This window comes from Leuresthes tenuis, unplaced genomic scaffold (assembly GCF_036924035.1).
Source record: "Leuresthes tenuis unplaced genomic scaffold, fLeuTen1.0.hap1 SCAF_3, whole genome shotgun sequence".
Taxonomy (NCBI): Eukaryota; Metazoa; Chordata; class Actinopteri; order Atheriniformes; family Atherinopsidae; genus Leuresthes; species Leuresthes tenuis.
Window position 1 is genome coordinate 9,862,479 of NW_027325357.1, and position 17,010 is coordinate 9,879,488.

General features: G+C 40.2%; 1 protein-coding gene across 3 annotated transcripts in view; it reads right to left on the reverse strand.

The window, feature by feature from the left end:
* The window catches only part of slc12a5a (solute carrier family 12 member 5a), a 155,546-nt gene that overhangs the window by 4,751 nt on the left and 133,785 nt on the right, over window positions 1-17,010 (reverse strand). For 2 of the 3 annotated variants that reach the window (XM_072381723.1, XM_072381725.1), the window contains exons 7-25: window positions 13,530-13,777; window positions 12,860-13,071; window positions 11,106-11,273; window positions 10,796-10,894; window positions 9,938-9,995; window positions 9,639-9,813; window positions 9,404-9,522; window positions 9,078-9,176; window positions 8,872-8,991; window positions 8,074-8,178; window positions 7,577-7,745; window positions 6,979-7,174; window positions 6,265-6,434; window positions 5,861-5,992; window positions 4,968-5,075; window positions 4,412-4,537; window positions 3,008-3,240; window positions 2,740-2,754; window positions 2,397-2,530 (exon numbers count right to left, since the gene is read on the reverse strand). In XM_072381723.1, coding sequence (XP_072237824.1) covers window positions 2,397-2,530; window positions 2,740-2,754; window positions 3,008-3,240; window positions 4,412-4,537; window positions 4,968-5,075; window positions 5,861-5,992; window positions 6,265-6,434; window positions 6,979-7,174; window positions 7,577-7,745; window positions 8,074-8,178; window positions 8,872-8,991; window positions 9,078-9,176; window positions 9,404-9,522; window positions 9,639-9,813; window positions 9,938-9,995; window positions 10,796-10,894; window positions 11,106-11,273; window positions 12,860-13,071; window positions 13,530-13,777 — 2,686 coding nt within the window. The remainder of the gene's footprint in view (window positions 1-2,396; window positions 2,531-2,739; window positions 2,755-3,007; window positions 3,241-4,411; window positions 4,538-4,967; window positions 5,076-5,860; window positions 5,993-6,264; window positions 6,435-6,978; window positions 7,175-7,576; window positions 7,746-8,073; window positions 8,179-8,871; window positions 8,992-9,077; window positions 9,177-9,403; window positions 9,523-9,638; window positions 9,814-9,937; window positions 9,996-10,795; window positions 10,895-11,105; window positions 11,274-12,859; window positions 13,072-13,529; window positions 13,778-17,010) is intronic. The other variant, XM_072381724.1, reaches the window with a different exon arrangement.

The following is a 17,010-nucleotide window of genomic DNA, read 5'->3' on the forward strand; positions in this document are numbered from 1 at the left end:
CTCCATCGGCCATAATGACTATGATAAGAAGTCCTTTAAGATCTTTTTGCCAATATCCAGAAAAAAAATATATATATTTAAAAAATCTTGAGCTGCCACGTCCCTCTTGAGCTCATCTACTCTGTCTGGCTGCATAGCTTACTCTTGGAAGAGTCCTGCAGGCGTCATAGCGCTTCCATTTCACGACCAATGGGAGCAAAGTGCTTCTGGGATCATTTAAGGCTTTAGAAATGGTTTCATAGCCTGGTCCTGATCTATGGCTCCTCACAATATTATCACAGAGGCCTAAAAAGGACTCCATGTCTCTGAAACAGTCTGAGTACTTTGGTAAAAAAGGGACTTGTTATTCCTTTTAAATAAGTATGTTCAAAATGTTTAGGAGAAATTGGCTTTCTCCTTATTGAGCACAATTGAGGTAACATTAGCATTAATTTTATGACATTTTAAATGAATCTACTGCTGTGTAACTACACAGAGAGTTTAGTTACTTGACAGTTTTCCAGTCCTGCTCAGGTGATTTAAGAAGACAGCTACTCACTTGTTACTCTTGAATTTGGGGAATAAGCTTAAGCTTCAGGTCTACTTTCCCGTGTTTTATGTAAATGTGACAGTGGCTGTGCTTTTGGATCTCTTTGTGGTGACTGATGTGCAGCTCAGTGCTGTGTCTGATCTGTGTCTGTGTGGACACAGATGAGGATCTGGAGCTGCTGCTCTGTTAACTTTCTATAACTCTTGAGCACAGGGCTCAAGTGCGCTGTTCACTTCCATTTCATTGCACTCACAGCTGTCAGCAGTGTGGAGCTGGACCGACAACATACAGTCAGTATGTGGGGGATTAAAAAGATGTAGGTGTGGGGATGGTGAGAGAGTCTCGTCTGTTTCAGGAATTGAGTGTCTGAGAGCGATTAAAGCACTAATACTTGTCAACATAATTAGACTGAGGAGTAAAGTCATCTCTTTTAATTTAAATTACTGGACTCATACACATCTCCTTGGTGTTCTTGGACTACAGCACCAGTTTTTAGGCTGTCGTCTCCAAACTGTTGCACAATGTCTGTAATTTCTTAAGACATCTAAGTTATGAAATGTTTTGAAATCAAATTAAAATCACAGATCGTATCTTAATCCTGTGAATTTCACAGAAAATGTCAATTGTGCACACATTTGCAATAAGCCAACGTAATGGTTATTTGATTTGTTTTTATGGGTTTTTATCAATGTGAATTAAGACAGCCAGAGCTGCATCTGATGGGATAACACTAAAACTATCTGTAGTGACTGTGTTTGGGATTGTCCTCTCTTTGGAAACATGTAGCTCCTGATCCATGTCTGTGATTGGTCAGTGGTCAGATGCCATTTCCACCACTTTTATATGGGTTGATTTGAACGTCGTGGCACCACTTAAGGTGATCTGGATTGTTTAGGTCTGTTAAGCCAGATATTATAAAGATACTCTGGATATGTTGAACCTGCTTTGTAATACAGGGATCAGAGCCTTTTTTTGCTGAAAATAACGAGGCATTGAAACACTTGTGGCTTCTTTTTGTCAAAACATTGTTTGCCTGACGAAAATCCAGAGCAGAAAGTTGTTTCTGCTAAACTGGTAATATTTAAAATAAAAACTAACAGACCTTTACAGTGCTGTCAATACATCATAGATAATTTATACAATCACCAATTGACAGACGAAACTATAACTGCCAAAAGTGATCCATTTCAATTTGAATGCCATGTGTTTAAAGAGTTAAAAGAATAGAGTAAATCAATAACCTGCAGAGATTGCCTCAAAAGATATTTCTTCTCTGTTTTGGTGTCTGCTTCAAAATCCTAATCAGCTCTTTGCCCCATGGTCATTTTACACATATTGTTGTTCCTGAAAGCAAATTAGTTCCATTTATTGTTTAAATTTCTTCCAAGAGTTAGAATAACCTGGGGATGTATTTGTATTTATCTGAAGTGCTCCTCTAAAAGTTTTTAAATCACTGGAATGATCACAAACTCTGGTTACCGCCTAATATAATGCTGTAGTTTTCCTATTGAATGAACATGTATGATTTAAGTCTCTCATTTAAACTCAAAAAAAATATTAATAAAATAATATTTTCAGTGACGTTAAGATTAGCTCTTTCTTAGCAGTACTTTTCTACTGAGTTTTATTATATTTTAGATCTCCAGCCTCGTTCGTATTAATGTTTAAATCTGTTTCAGGCATCAAAAATGCTGGTGTGGCGTAAAAACACTTCAGGTTTATTCCTGGGACTCAAATGGTACTCAGGATCTGAGCATAAGTGACACCGGTGTCATAGCTGATTACCTGTGCTTTGAAAGGAAGGCGGCGCTGTCACCGTCACTTTAGAGACTCAGAGTAAACCTACTTCTGTCCTGGTGAAGGATACAGTTCTCGTCACCTATCCGGTTCTTCGGAGCTCCCGGCATGTTGAGGAGGACTAGTTTGGCTTCTGAGGACTTTTTAAGAATGACTTCATTCAGCCGGAGTGCTGTGTGCATACGTCTCACGTTGGACTGGTTCCTGAGTGAAGACGAAGCAGCAGAGGAGGTCAGGCTCATCCAGACTAATTCGAGCTGAGATGTTTTATATTTTAGAATGTGTAACAAATCATTTTGTGATGATTGGAGTTAACATCAATGACAGGGGCTCATTCACACACTTCTCAATTCATGTGAACAGTTTGAGATGTAGAGGGACTGCATGAGGTTTATAAGGGTTTCAGTACTTACAGGTTCTCCCACTCACTGCAGCATAACAAGGAGGGAAACACGTCATTATCAGGACTACAGTTTGTTTTTAGTAAGCTTAATCTCTCCTGATGCATGCAAGCTTAAAATCTTCTGCTCCATCATAATTCTTTGGTGCTTTGTTATTAGCAACAAAACAAAAAAGAAAGAAACCGCCTGGAGGATCTTCTTTAAAAAATTTTATCAGGAGCGAGAAAATGGCGCACCTTTACAGCAGCTAACGGTTCATTGAGCATTGCAAAGCACTCACGGCTTCATGTTAAAGATGTCTTTGATGCTCTCCTGTGCGGCAGCTCCAGGAGGCTGGGCTGGCTCGCCGTCACATTTCTCAGTCCAGGTCCTCTGGACCTGCTCCCCGGGGCTCTGAGCCTCCTCTCCGGGGGTCAGCGGGGTGGCTGGGGTTGCAGGGCTGGCTGGAGTGGTGTTGTCGTGGATGAGCTGAACCTGTGCAGGAGGGGACACAGTGGGAGAGGCCGACTTTGACTATGAGACGAGAGGAAAACGGGACACGTGGATTTACATGTGCGTTACATGGAAAGTTGAAAGAGCCACAGTTGAGGTGGAAATGTAGGAATGTAGGCCAAGTCACAGAGTGTGTTGAGAGAAGGAGAGGAAGGAGAAGTGTGATTAAGAAGCCTTACATGGTTGATTGTTTAGTTTTTTTCATACATGGTTTGTTTGAATGTACAATCCCTTAAAAAAAAGACAATGTTGTTCAAGCTTAAGATGTTATCAGTTAAACAGAAAATTGAACATAACAGGAAGGAACATGGTTCCTCTCCAGTGGAATCAAATTATTTCAGCTATAAGGAATGTGGGAAATATCTTCGTTTGCTTCACCGCTAAGAGGTAAATAATGATAGCACTATCATTCACGCATCTTTAAGGTAAAGAGAAAGCAGCTTCATAACCAACCTTTGCACAGTAACTAGCCTGGCTCCCTCCAAAGGCAACCAGTTTTATCTCTAAGCAGTTTAGCTTTACAAATAGGAAGCTGGACAAGAAATGAAGGGAGACTTGAAAGTCACTCTATAGTGGTGAGTATCATTGCATGTGAAATAAAGTCTTGAAATAAAGCCGCCTGAGTTCCTGGATATCTGGGGCAGAGAAACCAGGCATAAAAAACTGCTTACACAGCAGGATGACTCAAAAGCAGATACCAATCATATTTAATATTCTTTCCCTTAATGAACTCTCCTGTAATGGATTTTGACTCCCTCCACTGTCTTTTTTTAAGCTGTTTTCTGACTCCAGCAAACACTTAAAAGGGACAACCAATATTGCTTTAATGAGGCATTTTTTGATAAATGTTGGTGTGGGAGTCCAGTGTCAAAACTGGCCGTGACCTGGATATTTTTACACCACAAAGTGCCCACACATAAGCTGCAACATGCTGTGGGTGGATTTTCACATTTAGGGACAACCCAGAAGAGTCAGTTCACACTATTTCCAGTATTTAGGTTACCGCTTTAAATCCCATATCGGCAATGTGATTCTGCGCTGCTGTCCAGTATTAGTAAATGTGGAATAAATGCTTTCCCGGGTGCTTGGTTTAGTCTTAATACTCGCTTTTGACTGGTTTTCATCCTGATGTGTGACCATACAAATAAACTTCACATCCTAAACCAAAATCTCCTGGAGAGGTTGATCCTACCTCCTCTTCGGGCTTCTCCTCCTTGCTGGCTGCAGGCGGTTCCTCGGTCACACTCAGCTGGGTGGTGACAGCGGCCGGGTTTTTACGGCGGATGGACCCGCGGGAAGAATCTGTAATGCTCTGGATCTGTGATTGCAGCAATGAAGGAGAGGAGAAAGATGTGATAGATGCCCTTCATTTGTTAAAACAGTTATTTTAAAAGTAATTCATTGACCAGAAATAGCTTGCGTAGAATTTGATAGTGATCATGTGACACTGATATCGAAACATTTCACGCATTTTCTAAGACTGTCAAAGCATCAAAATGCCATCAAAAACAACAGCAAAGCAGTTGCTATTGTGGCTGTGGTCAAATCTCTGATAGAGTGGATAAATATGGTGTCCTACTGCTCTGATTTAGCCTTAGAATATGCTTTTGTCTAGAGGGGAATCATTGTCATGTTAAGTCAAATCAAGCCAAGCGAAGCCAAGTCGGCCTGTCAAGTCACGTCAGTTTCATAAGTGTATCTTTGAATGTATTTCAGAGGAAAACTTTGACGTCAACAAACTTTCTTACCTCTCTCTCGCGCTCAGTTTTGGTCAGATTGATCTGTTTAAGCATCTGTGACCGTTGCTCCATCACCAGGGTCTTTTCGTAAGTGTAAGCTGAGATGTCACCATCGTGCTGTCATGAGGAACGAAACATCTTTTTACTCAGTTGATATCCATTGTATATTCACAGCTACATTTCATTCAGTAACGCTATCCCCTTTTCTTTCTGACTCATCTTTAGACGTCCTGACATCGTTGTAGTCACCAGCTGCTAAATTTCTCCGAACAAGTAGAACTTTATAAAAAGGGTAATGTTTGAGGGATGCTCAAAGCAAACTAGTTTATACAAAATGGTTACACCCTCAGTCTGGCAAAGACCAAAGACACTCGTCCAGTGTCTCCAAGTTGTACAAATGAAAAGTAATTTGGCGAAGAATGAAAAATTAGCTTGAAAGTTAATTAAATTCCTGCCTGCTTTGTCATTGCTGCATGCCTGAATGAGCACTTCAAATGATGAACATCAAGAGTTTAATTGTGGGATTGGAAATTACCCAAATTACCCGACATGGCCGCTCACTGCCAGCCTTGGAAAGGTGTCAGGGAGGAAGGTTTTAACACTGTTTGGCCATCTGACAACGCCTTTGAAGGAAGCATTCTGACACCTTAGCACACAGTATTTCATGGTGTCACTTTAACAAGCTTCGGTTGTCTAACGACCACAGCAGCCATTTCCTCCTTGAGTATAAAAATGTTGTTGTGTTTACTAGAGCCACGGACCAAGCCTGAGGCATTTGTGGACTTAATAATCAAGTTCCCAGCTGAGTGGCTCTGACTTTAAAGTGCTTATAAATGTGGTTTTATGGGATACGTCTGTAGCTTTACGAATCCAATAGTGCTTCCAGCTTTCAGAAAACTTACCATTTCTACAACTTCAATCATCGCTTCAATACGGAGGTGATAGAGGAATGTGGTCAAGTCCTTTTTCATTTGGATGCTGTTGTCGTCCATCTGGGCCACGGTGAAGATGCGCATCTTGCACTTCCTCCAGACCTGAAGAGCAACAACATTATTCCTCATTCAGTATTCATAGTGGGATCAACACGGGCTAATTGTGGGCTTTTGTATTTGTTAGGAATTATTAAAACTCAAAAAAATTGCATGACAGAGAACATTTTTGAATGCACGACTCAAACTGCAGATTTGACTTCTTAAAGAAAATGTACATGTCTTCACATAGTCTGTAAGAAATTTGGATATGACAGTGAAAGTCTTCTCATTTGCACATGTTGAATTTCTTTGTAGCGTGAACTACTGCACCGTACCTTGTGCTGGCGGAGGAGGAATGGCAGCAGCATCAACATGCCTCCATCGTGGACGATCCACCACACGTCAATGTGACCCTCAGTGAAGCGCTCGCCATTGGACGGGAAGGCTGAGATGTTTTTCGGTACAAGCAGAGCGAGGCGAGCTGCAGTGGTTTCTCTGACCAGCTCTGCAGAACACAGGGGCAGAAAGAAAACACTTAAGCTGAATGACATCTGACAGAGACTCTAGCTATAAAGGTTTCATTTCCACGCTGCTTCACTTCCTTTTATTGCTGTGGATTTTGCTCTCGTTAGCTTGTGGCAGGTATGTCGGTGTGCTTCTCATTAGCAGATTTTTTTGTTTCAAGTTAAATTAAATATATATACATTGTTATTTATAGGCATTGTTATTTATTATTGTTATTTATATATATTTATACATTGTTTCAATGTACAAATATTTTCTACATTCTTTCTCTTCTTCTTCTTCTTCTTTAAAGGTGTACTGCATTACTGGATGTTGCACACATTCCCCTTCAACAGAGAGCTTCAACAACTGGGTGAACTACAAAAAACTTTTCTCACGAGATGCTCCGGCTGGACATAAAAAGTGTATTAACCCTTTGTTTTTACTTGAAGATAAGAGTGTTTGAGCTCCTCCCCAACTGTTTACCTTAAAAATCTTATTTCCGATGTGATTATCAGATTCCTTTTACTTTTCCAGGAACTCACCAATAAAGTTCCTCCAGTGCTGGTGCTCATCTCCTTGCTTCCAGGTGCGTGGCCAGGAGAGCAGGACAGCATTGTGTTTTAGGCCTCCCAGCCCACTGGCCTGCAGCAGATGTGATGTAGCATCCCGGAGGTTTGAGGACACGGTCACCTGACAGAAGCCCTTCACCTTCTCAGTATCCATCAGTTTACGAAGTGCCTAGAATTGCAAGAAAGAGAAAATTACTGTTACCAAAGTACAAAGATGGCTACTTAATCTGAAACTTGAATTTCCATGATAAGAACTTGTGATTTGTTGTTCTTGGATCACATTTTATGACACTTAAAATTTTTTTCACATGTTGAATCTTCTACTAATTCACATAATTATTATGTATTATATGTACAACAGGAAGGACTATGAGAGAAACATGCAAGTAAATTATAATTATAAAGACTAATTTGGCACTGAAACAATCTCAAACTGCAACTTAAACATAAACTGGTGATAACATAGTAAAAATGTAGAGCTATTCAGTGTTTATTGCTAGTATAAAATGTATTGTCCGACACAGAATTAACATATTACGATGAACTGTCATGATTGTTAAAGGCTCTTTACCTGCTCTGCACGCTGGGCCTGTTCACTATTCTCCAGGTAGGTGCCCTCCAGAGCCGTCCCAACGATAGTTAGACCTTTGCCTGCTTTCAGCTGGTTGGTCAGAGACAGCAGACGTGGCTGCTCTACAGTCTGCTCTGCATCAGTACTAACCAGCACCAGCAGCTGTGGCCTGAAGGGCAGAGAGAGCGGAGAGCAGAGGCAGTGTAATACAGAGCAGAAAAGTACAGGAAGACAAATGTGGGTGAAAACAACAGTGGAATGATGAGAAGTCAAAAGCAAAAGTAAGAAAATGGCTGAGTTGGCCAAGTTAAAGTTAAAGTGGGAAAGAGAGACAGAGGAAAAGAGCATGAAAGGTTCATGTGTTGTCATGTTTCCACAAACACTTCTTGTTGTTCGACAGCACTGACGGGGGAGTGACATGCGCAGACATGTTATTCATTTTCATGTTAATCAGAATCATGATAAAACCACATAGTGCGCGTTTGTGTGTGCCATACCTCCAGTTCTTGGTGTGTGGGGGACCTTCCTCCAGCCTCATGAGAGCGTAACGTGCAGCGCTCAGAGACAGACCACGAATCCCATCACCCCATTCTTTCTCCGCACTGTCAGACACACAAGTGTCAACAAAGTGCCAGCGTCAGTCAAAACATGAACAATAGCTTTTCAGTTTCATGGTGAATTTAAAAAGTGACAGTGATACAGTCTGATGTGTCAAAGAGATTAAAGACGGTAAAACTCACTGGGAATCAAAACACTTACATACGGCTTTTTACTACATAACTAAAGCATTGATCGATCACTGGAAGACACTTACACTAGGGTCAAGTGATCATAAGCCCCTGAGTTAGAGACTCTTATTTGAAATACACATTAATGTTTATTAAGTCACAGACCTCAGCTTAAAATAGGGATGTGCTGATCCTGTTTTTTTTATTATAATGGTTATAATGGCTTATAATGGTTTCTTAATGGTTATCTGCCAACCAAAACCAATCTAAAATGACTATTAGTATTATTTTTGTTGTTTATCTTTATACTACACCTGTAACAGTGACGTTTCTTTAAATTAGAAAAAGACACTTATGCTTTAAGTAAAATTCACAATGCAGGGTAAAACATTCACATCACAGGACGTGACAACGGGCTCAGTCAGTGGAACTAAATCCAAAATCACAAATAGCCGTAAGTGCTAACATGAAAGCCTCACGCTTTTAATATTCAGTGCATACACACATCCAAACATACACACACTAGCCAAATACAACCAGGCTCTCACAGGATTGCGTTGGACTCACCCTGCAAACTCAATATACTTGTAGATGGAGCCGGCAATTACCATGGCGACGATGGCATAGTACCAGGAGCAGATGAACATAAGAGTGAGACACAAGCTCATCCCCAGGAAGGACAGAGCCCTACAGAGAGAAAAAGAAACATTTAAAATCAGAGGTTTGCTGTGAAACATGAACATGAAGTTTTTCTTTGTAGCTGCTGAACTGACCAGTGATAGAACTTAAAGCGGGGTCTCCAGTTTGGAGTCCTCAGCAGCGTTTGGAGGGCACAGGCCAGATTCACAAACATGTAGCACATCAGGAAGAACCTGCGGGATGCATTTTAACTCAATTTACAACACAGTACCTCTTATGTAGTGTGACATAATGTTTTTTTATCAAAGGCAATCCAAGGTGTTTGTTAACTAAACAGAAAAAGTAATCTGTCTATTTGTGTGATGAGAAATATCTTGAGCTCATAAAATTTCCATTTAAGAAAGTATCAGCCTTTCAACTCTCCCACCGTTGGCTTGAAAAAAAGGGTTTAACTTCTCACATGGAGAGAATGGGAGCTACTGCATCCAGGGAGGCAATGAGGATGCCAGATTCACAGATACAAGCTGTCAGCAGGAGGGACCACGTGGGTTCTCCGTTGGCCTTTCCATGGCCAAAGATCTGGAGGATAGACCAAAAACATTTTTTTTAAAAAGACCACCATTGTGATTTAAGTATGAGGCGTCAAGTACTGTAAACTTTTATGACTGTATGCTGTAAAAAGCAGACAGACTGACCCGAAGGGCAGGCACGATGCCATCCTTGGCGATGGCCTGCAGAAGACGGGGAGCTCCTGTCAGGCTCTGAAGCCCCGCCCCGCAGGTAGAGAAGAAAGAGCCGATCACGATCACCCAGGGCGATGGCCAAGCTAACGTGCCAATCACCAAGTTCCCGTGGACGCCCTCTCCGAACCTAAAGGAGATTGACAGCGGGACTGTAAGATTACAAACAGCATCACTCTTGGACTTATTTAGTGTTAAAAACGGGCACAGTTAAAGAGAATAATCACTTTTGGGTTAAGCAAGGATTGACTCACTTGTCCCTGAGGACAACTCCCTCAATGCAGGCACCAAACAGAACCACACTGGACATGTCTGAGCAGTTGTTGATCAGGGAAATAAAGCTGTTGCATAGAGACGGTTAGCATTTCTTTCAAACTGTTGATACTGAATAGAGTCTGTCAGTTTCTCTCTTTCTATTAGAAAAATTAGACACTTCTCCTTCCAAAGATGCATTTAATTTTCTGACAAACCAGTTTAATGTAACAACTGAGAGCAGACATAAATCGATTTAATTTCGGATTATATCTCAGAGATCAATCACAATGTAATAAATATCTTTCAGCTTTATTATCTTGCACTTGCGTAGGCAGTCAGATGATAAGATTAGAAGTCATAATCAAATTTGTGGAAACCAACAGCTGATTATTCAGAGAAACACCGGAGGACATTCAAGATGGCTGCCTCATTAAAATCTGCCTTTTATCTTTAAGCATGTATTAAAGCCATCTGGTTAAAACATTTAATGCGAAAAAGAAAATAATTACATCATAGAATATGATTATACTCCTAATATGGAAACAAAAATCCCCTGTAGTGAAACACTAAACTGATTCAGAAGCCACCATGATTTTAAAACAGAGGCCAGTTGCTTCCCCTATTAGTGATGCACACATAGTTTGGACTACATGTTAAAATTCAACTGGTATCATTGCAGTAGTGGCCTTTTCAAATTTAAGATACTGACCTTTAATAATGAGGCTCCCCGCAGACCAGTCGCTGAAATTACAAATTTCAAATTCTGTATCTAAAAATTTTAAGTTACTAGTTTTTTTTTTACATCAGTGTGTCCAATAGCCCGTGATGTCCTGCAGAGGGCAGAAGTGAGAGGATACAGACCAAAGAGGTAGTGGTGATGGCTGCAATAGTCCCAATGGGGATTGACTTCTGAGCATCACGCAGATCTCCAGAGCGGTTGGATCCAGCCATGATTCCTTAAGAGACAGTTGGAAAGCAAACGATATATTAAAAAAGAAACACGTGGTGTGTTAAAAGCAGAAGAAAATCAGTCGACTTGTGTAATTGCACAGCTTGACATTTTGGACAATATCAGTAGTGTCACATAGAAACCTGTTTGGTAAACAATCAATACAATCAACAAAACTGAAACATCAAAAAACAATAACTTGTGAAAACCACGTTCACCTGTTACAGATGGGAAGTAGATTCCAACCAGCAATGTGAAGAAACTGGTGATGTCGGCCAACACGTAGCGGTTAGAGTTGGTCAGAGGATCATCCTGTTCTTCTACTGATGCCATGTTGTTCCTTGCAATTAAGTCCCCTTTCTCATAGTAGTTCCCAAAGATGTTCTCTGAAATGACCATAAACAGTTGTAGAATTAGGCTAATGATTGGTTTGGACAGCTAAACATTTACATAAAAAACAACAGAAAAAGCAATGTGCAATACTTTCAAATTCTCATCTAAACCCTTTTTAAATCTACCCTTCTCCTTAGCTATTCAGTGATACCTCAATCAAGATTGTGCACAACTAGTTTGAGCCTTTAAATTTTTTTGCTTAATTACAATGAGCATAAAAGGAACTGCTTTCCCACAGTTACTTTGTAGGGATCCTGACACTAGGCTTAGCCATTGCCTGGGACTCCCAAATCTATGCACAGTATTATCTCACATCAAAAGCGAGCGGCTAAACGGTAACTTTTTTAGGGCTTTTAGAAAACCAAGTGCTTAATATTACGACTACCTGAAGGACATAACTTTTGGATGTCGATGAAACTGATGACATAACATACTAGTAGTGGATTTTGTTACCGTGAGGTTTTCATACATTGAATCAAAATGCATGAATATTGTATCTTCAAATTTTTTTACACTGATGAGCAAAGAAAGAGCGCTCAGTGTCAAAGAGAAATCATCTCTGGAGGGCAAACTAAATCAACTGCATGCATGAAATTCAAAATACATATTTGCTTATTTCTCCAACCTTTTTAACAGGACCCAATCATCTATGGGGCAGCCAGGCAGCGTTAAAAGTCACCATACGTGACATTAAAAGTTTCTTGTTATTTATCAATATAAAAAGGTTACATTAAATCTTTTTTGATTCAAAGCTGCAAAAGAGCAAAATATGTGAACTTTCAAGAGGGGAGAATAATTTTTAAAGGGCACAGTCTTACCTATGGACTCTGATTTTCAAATGTAAAACCTTAACACAGATTTACTGATTAATACCAGGCATTTTTCAGACCTTTTCAGACATTCTGCTGTTGATTTGCTGCTGTGTTTGGGATAATTGTCCTGTTGATGACCCATTTAACGTAAAATATTCACCAATGCCCCCTTTGTTCATATGGGCCATTCTAACAAAGCACTGGGTTATGCTGCCAACTTTCAAGCTGCCACGCATAGCTGGTTTTGGACCAGGCAGGATTGGACCTTGAGTTGGTGGGACAAGTTTCAGAACAAGGTAGTAATGATGAAGGAAATTTTGCATATCCAGGACACTACTTTTGTTTTTGACTGCGCTGCTTCTCCCATACATTGAAGGACAAGAAACTGTAAGATATCACCTGTCAGTCCTGTCAGAAACGTTGCATGCGCACTGTAACACAATCACTTTTTTTTTTTTAAAGTACCTGTTTTAGGGTGTACTCATCCAAAGTGTGGCCTAACACATGATTTCAGCCCTCTTCACTATATCAACCTTTTTTACTCATGTTTCTCGTGTCCATTTACCTTTTATTAGGGAAATCAAATCTATGTTTTTCCATCACTCAACAGATTTTTTGTGGGAAAAAAAATAAGAAAATAGATCTTCTGTTGCACTTATCTTATGGTGAATTCATCATACTTCAGCTTTTGAGCAAAGAATAAATGAAGCCTTATTCAGTTAACAACAGACTTAAACTGCGAGCAGGTGTAAGACGAATTAACCAACCTGCCAAGATTCCACTGGTGACCCCAGGAATGCCCTGGATTCGAGTCACGTTGTTGGCAGCAAAGTAACTGTCACAGGTGGCGTTGAGGAGAGGTGAGTCACAGAACATGCGCCACAGCTGGGTGGTGACTGTCCCATTAACTGTCTCAATGGTCTTGGCACAAACATCAAAGGTCTTCCACACCAATGTGCGGTTTCCCAAAACACAAACACTGCAGAAAAGACAAGAAGAAAATGTTTTTTAAAGCCTTGACTTCACAATGTTACAGTATGTAATTACAATTTTTCATACTTAACTTCATGAACAATTTGGTTTTTCATGGTGCAACAACTATAACAGTAAGAATAGACTGTTTAAAAAGATCAATCCCCAAACAGTGGGTCAAAAAGTGTCTTGTGTTTTAAGTTAGGCCCCCAGAGAGCACAAATGTGGCTGATACAGTGAATTTACAAAGCCATGTAGTTTTCTTTTAGCAATGAATCTACTGGTATAGTACTGAGTCATGTTCTGCAAAGCTTGCAGGTGTTTAAGTGAGCTGTTCCTCTCGGCCCTGATCACCTATGACCACATGTGCATTATGAGAGCTCAGGTGTGCTCCAATTTGACTTCTGGTTACGTACAGCTGATCAAATTGTAATCTGCGGGATGGTGTTGGTTGTAGTTCCTTACGGGAAGTCAGGAGCATCTATGCCTGTCTTGATTACTCCGGCATAGACGGCCAGGATGGAGAGGATGACGCAGGCCAGAAACACCAGGGCCAGCTTATTGACGTACTTTACGCCAACAAACACGACCGTAGCCATGGAGGTCAACAGGATTGTCCCATACACGCGCATGTTGTTCAGCAGGGCTGCCTCCGCCTCAGCACCCTCCAAACCCTCTAGGGGAAAGATGGCTGCTTTGGGCGCTATATAGATCTGAAGAAGAGGGTTAAATCCTTATTATTGTTACACTTTCTGTATCCAGGGAAAACACAACTGCATTTTGTTTTACCATAAAAGTTCTATACAATCTCACTGTGACTCAAGGTAAAGCCTGTATTACTCATACACTTTCACTTCACTCTCTCCAGCCTGTCTGGAGATTTAAACAGTCAGATTTAAGGTTACAAACCTGCTTCACTGTTCAAAGCTGAACTTAATAAATTTCACTGAACAGAAGAAAGAAGAAACACATTTAAAGAGATGAGACAGGCAGGGAGGAATGAGTCGAGTGAGGCAGACAACTCTGCTAAATGTAAAAACGTGATGCCCACATTGATCCTCTTCTGCTGGAGCTTTAAGCAGCATAGTGGCAGCTATTTTAATTCAGCTTAATTATAGAACTCAAGCATGGAATTAATGCTGAATCAAATTTACCGTCATCATTACACAGTTACTATTACTTAATCTTAGAATAGTCCCATCATACTATATAAAACAGCAAACCTATAATTAGTCCATCAGTATATGTCATCAGCTTCAGATGATTCATGCAGTACTGTTACATAAGCACGGGAATTTCTGCCATTTTTTTAAACCATCCTTTGGTTTCCACCACAAACAACTCAACTACGATAGAGAGCTATAAGAGAACTGAAAAACAGCAGGAAGCCATGGCTGAATTCGGACAATTGGCTGGAGAAGCAGATCTGATGCTAATAACAGCATATCACTGGGCAAACAAATCTCCTGCCTCACTGTGAACGGTTCATGCCTCTTTAAATAGCACCTTCAGTTAGTGTTCTTGGCATGGGTGGAAGGATGAAACATATTCAAATCAACCCTCTTCATATCCGCTCCTCACAATTCTGCAAGGATTGTTATTTTACAATGGAAACTAAGCCAGCTTTGACCCAGAAGACAGAATTAACCTCCAGGCATCATCAAACTCTGCATAACTGTTAGAGGCAACCAGAAGGAGAATAATAAAAGAATGAAAAATGTATATTCTAGTTTGCTGATAACAGTGGGCTGAAGCGTTGAAAGCTGTTTCAAGGAATGGATTTACTACCCCACCAGTGTCTTGATGTCTCACTAATGCAGTTTTTACGTAATTATCCATTATTCCGTGGAGAATGGGGCACTGCAGAGGAAGATATGTGGAAACAACGGCAGAAGAAGAGGAGAAGGATGTGGATAATAAAAACATCCCAACATTACTTCATAAAACCAGACATCACATTGAAGAAGACTAATAAGAGACTAAAATGGTTGCAGAGTGCAGCGAGTAGGAAAACGACGTGAATATAATAGATTACATTCTGCACAAAATAATATGCTGGAATTGAGACAGAAACAGCATGCAGAGGGTTTATCTGCTCTTTTTTGGCCATTTTCACCCTGGTTCAAGACCTCTTGTGCTCACGGACAGCTGTTTCCCTTATCAGAAAATTTGAACCAATCCGAGGCTTGTAGGAAAGATTAAAAATGAGGGGATCATCTTCCTGCTGCTGGGCAACAAAAATAGTGACAAGAATGGATGAGATTAACAAGCAACAGAGGTTGCTATAGGAACACTGCAACCTAAATATCTCAACGTATTCCTGCTCTTGTTGTTGGAGTTGGAGAATAAGACTGATATCAGCTACACTAACATTAATTGAATGGGGCAAAAACCCTGATTTAAGTGTAAGAAAAAGAAAGATTAGACCCAGACACTGACGTAGGCATCAGTGATTGATTTTAAAATACCCTCGTGCTGCTGGTGTTGTGTGGCTTATTGAACTGTTTTCAGTTTTCTCTCCAGATTTCCTTGGATCAGAAGAACGTGGTGTGCACATATTTGATACAATAACAATTTAATCTGATTGTAACCCTGATTATATTTATAGCACTAAGAAATATCGGGTTCCTTGAATGCATCGTAGGTTTCCCGTATCGTAGGGTTCTCGTCTGATAATTTAATTTTCGGGCTTGTCCTGAACATATCACCTGCAGCTCTCGTGAGAGCAAAGGTGTGGGACAGAGGAAAGACCGGGAGAAAAAGGAGAAGGCAGGAGAAACTCCATGCTGCCGTGAAAGCACGCTGCTTCCTAATTAGCAGAGGAAAATAGTTTTCCATAGGCATTGGGAAAGAGCTGCTGTTAGTGGTGAACCATAACCCAGTACCTACCTCGAAGGAGTCGGAGTGGGCTGGAAGAGAGCCTTCGTCGGAGTGTTTCCTCAAACTTTTCGAACTATTCTGGTGAGTTAGCTTAGCTCAATTAGCACTATAGTTGCGGTTCAATGCGTTGGAAAATAAATAACCAGTCAGAATAGTAGATGAATGTTGTTCAATGATGCTTGAGACTTGTTTGTATTGAGTATTGTGATGATGTGATGAATGTTTAGCACTTTTAAGTGGCTATGCGCAGTGCATATACAGTAGCGTTGCTGTAACTGCGAGTGATGCAGAGTAATGCCATTCAATGTATAATGTGTTCCAAAATGCTGTGTATTTTTCATGTTTGAAGCTTATAATTCATGTTTAAAGCTAGATATGCACATGATAATTCAATTCATTACTTGTTTCATTCCATCTGTGAAGAAAAAGGGGAAATATTTAATTCATGTATGGGTTAACTAGTTAAAATGCTATTTTATTTGTTTTAAAACAAGGACATTAGAGAAAAAGACATTTAAGAAGTGTGGAAGTCTAACGGTTCTGCATACTTGTGTGCAGACTGTTTTTTTTTTTTTGAGGGACAATTCTGTCTGTGCCAATTGAGGAACTGCCCCATCGTGGTCCAGGACGCCATTGCTGTTGTGGATGTTTGCCGTAGGAGGAGGCGGTAGGAACAAAAAACAAAAGGAAGTTCACTTGAGAGCCACCCTTTTAATTGTTTTGCTACTTTTCTCCACCTGAGACTCAGGTTGTTTTTTGTTCTTTGGCCCAAGATGCACGAGATAAACTGACTAAAATTTCAGTCCTAAGGAACTGAAGGTTGTCAACCAGTAAATAGAGAAGTGGTACCACAATTTCTTTTCCTTTTCTTAATTTCTTTTTGGAGTATTGAAATATTTAGTTTGTTTTACATCCATTTTGGTTGTTTAAATTATTTTTGTGGTATGTTTGAGTTCTATTTTACTTTGAAGGTATTCCTACTGAACTGAACAAGCTGTTTATATAAAGCTAAATTTCTGTTTCATAAATCTGTGTGTTGAGTGGATTGGAGGGGTCATTCATTCTT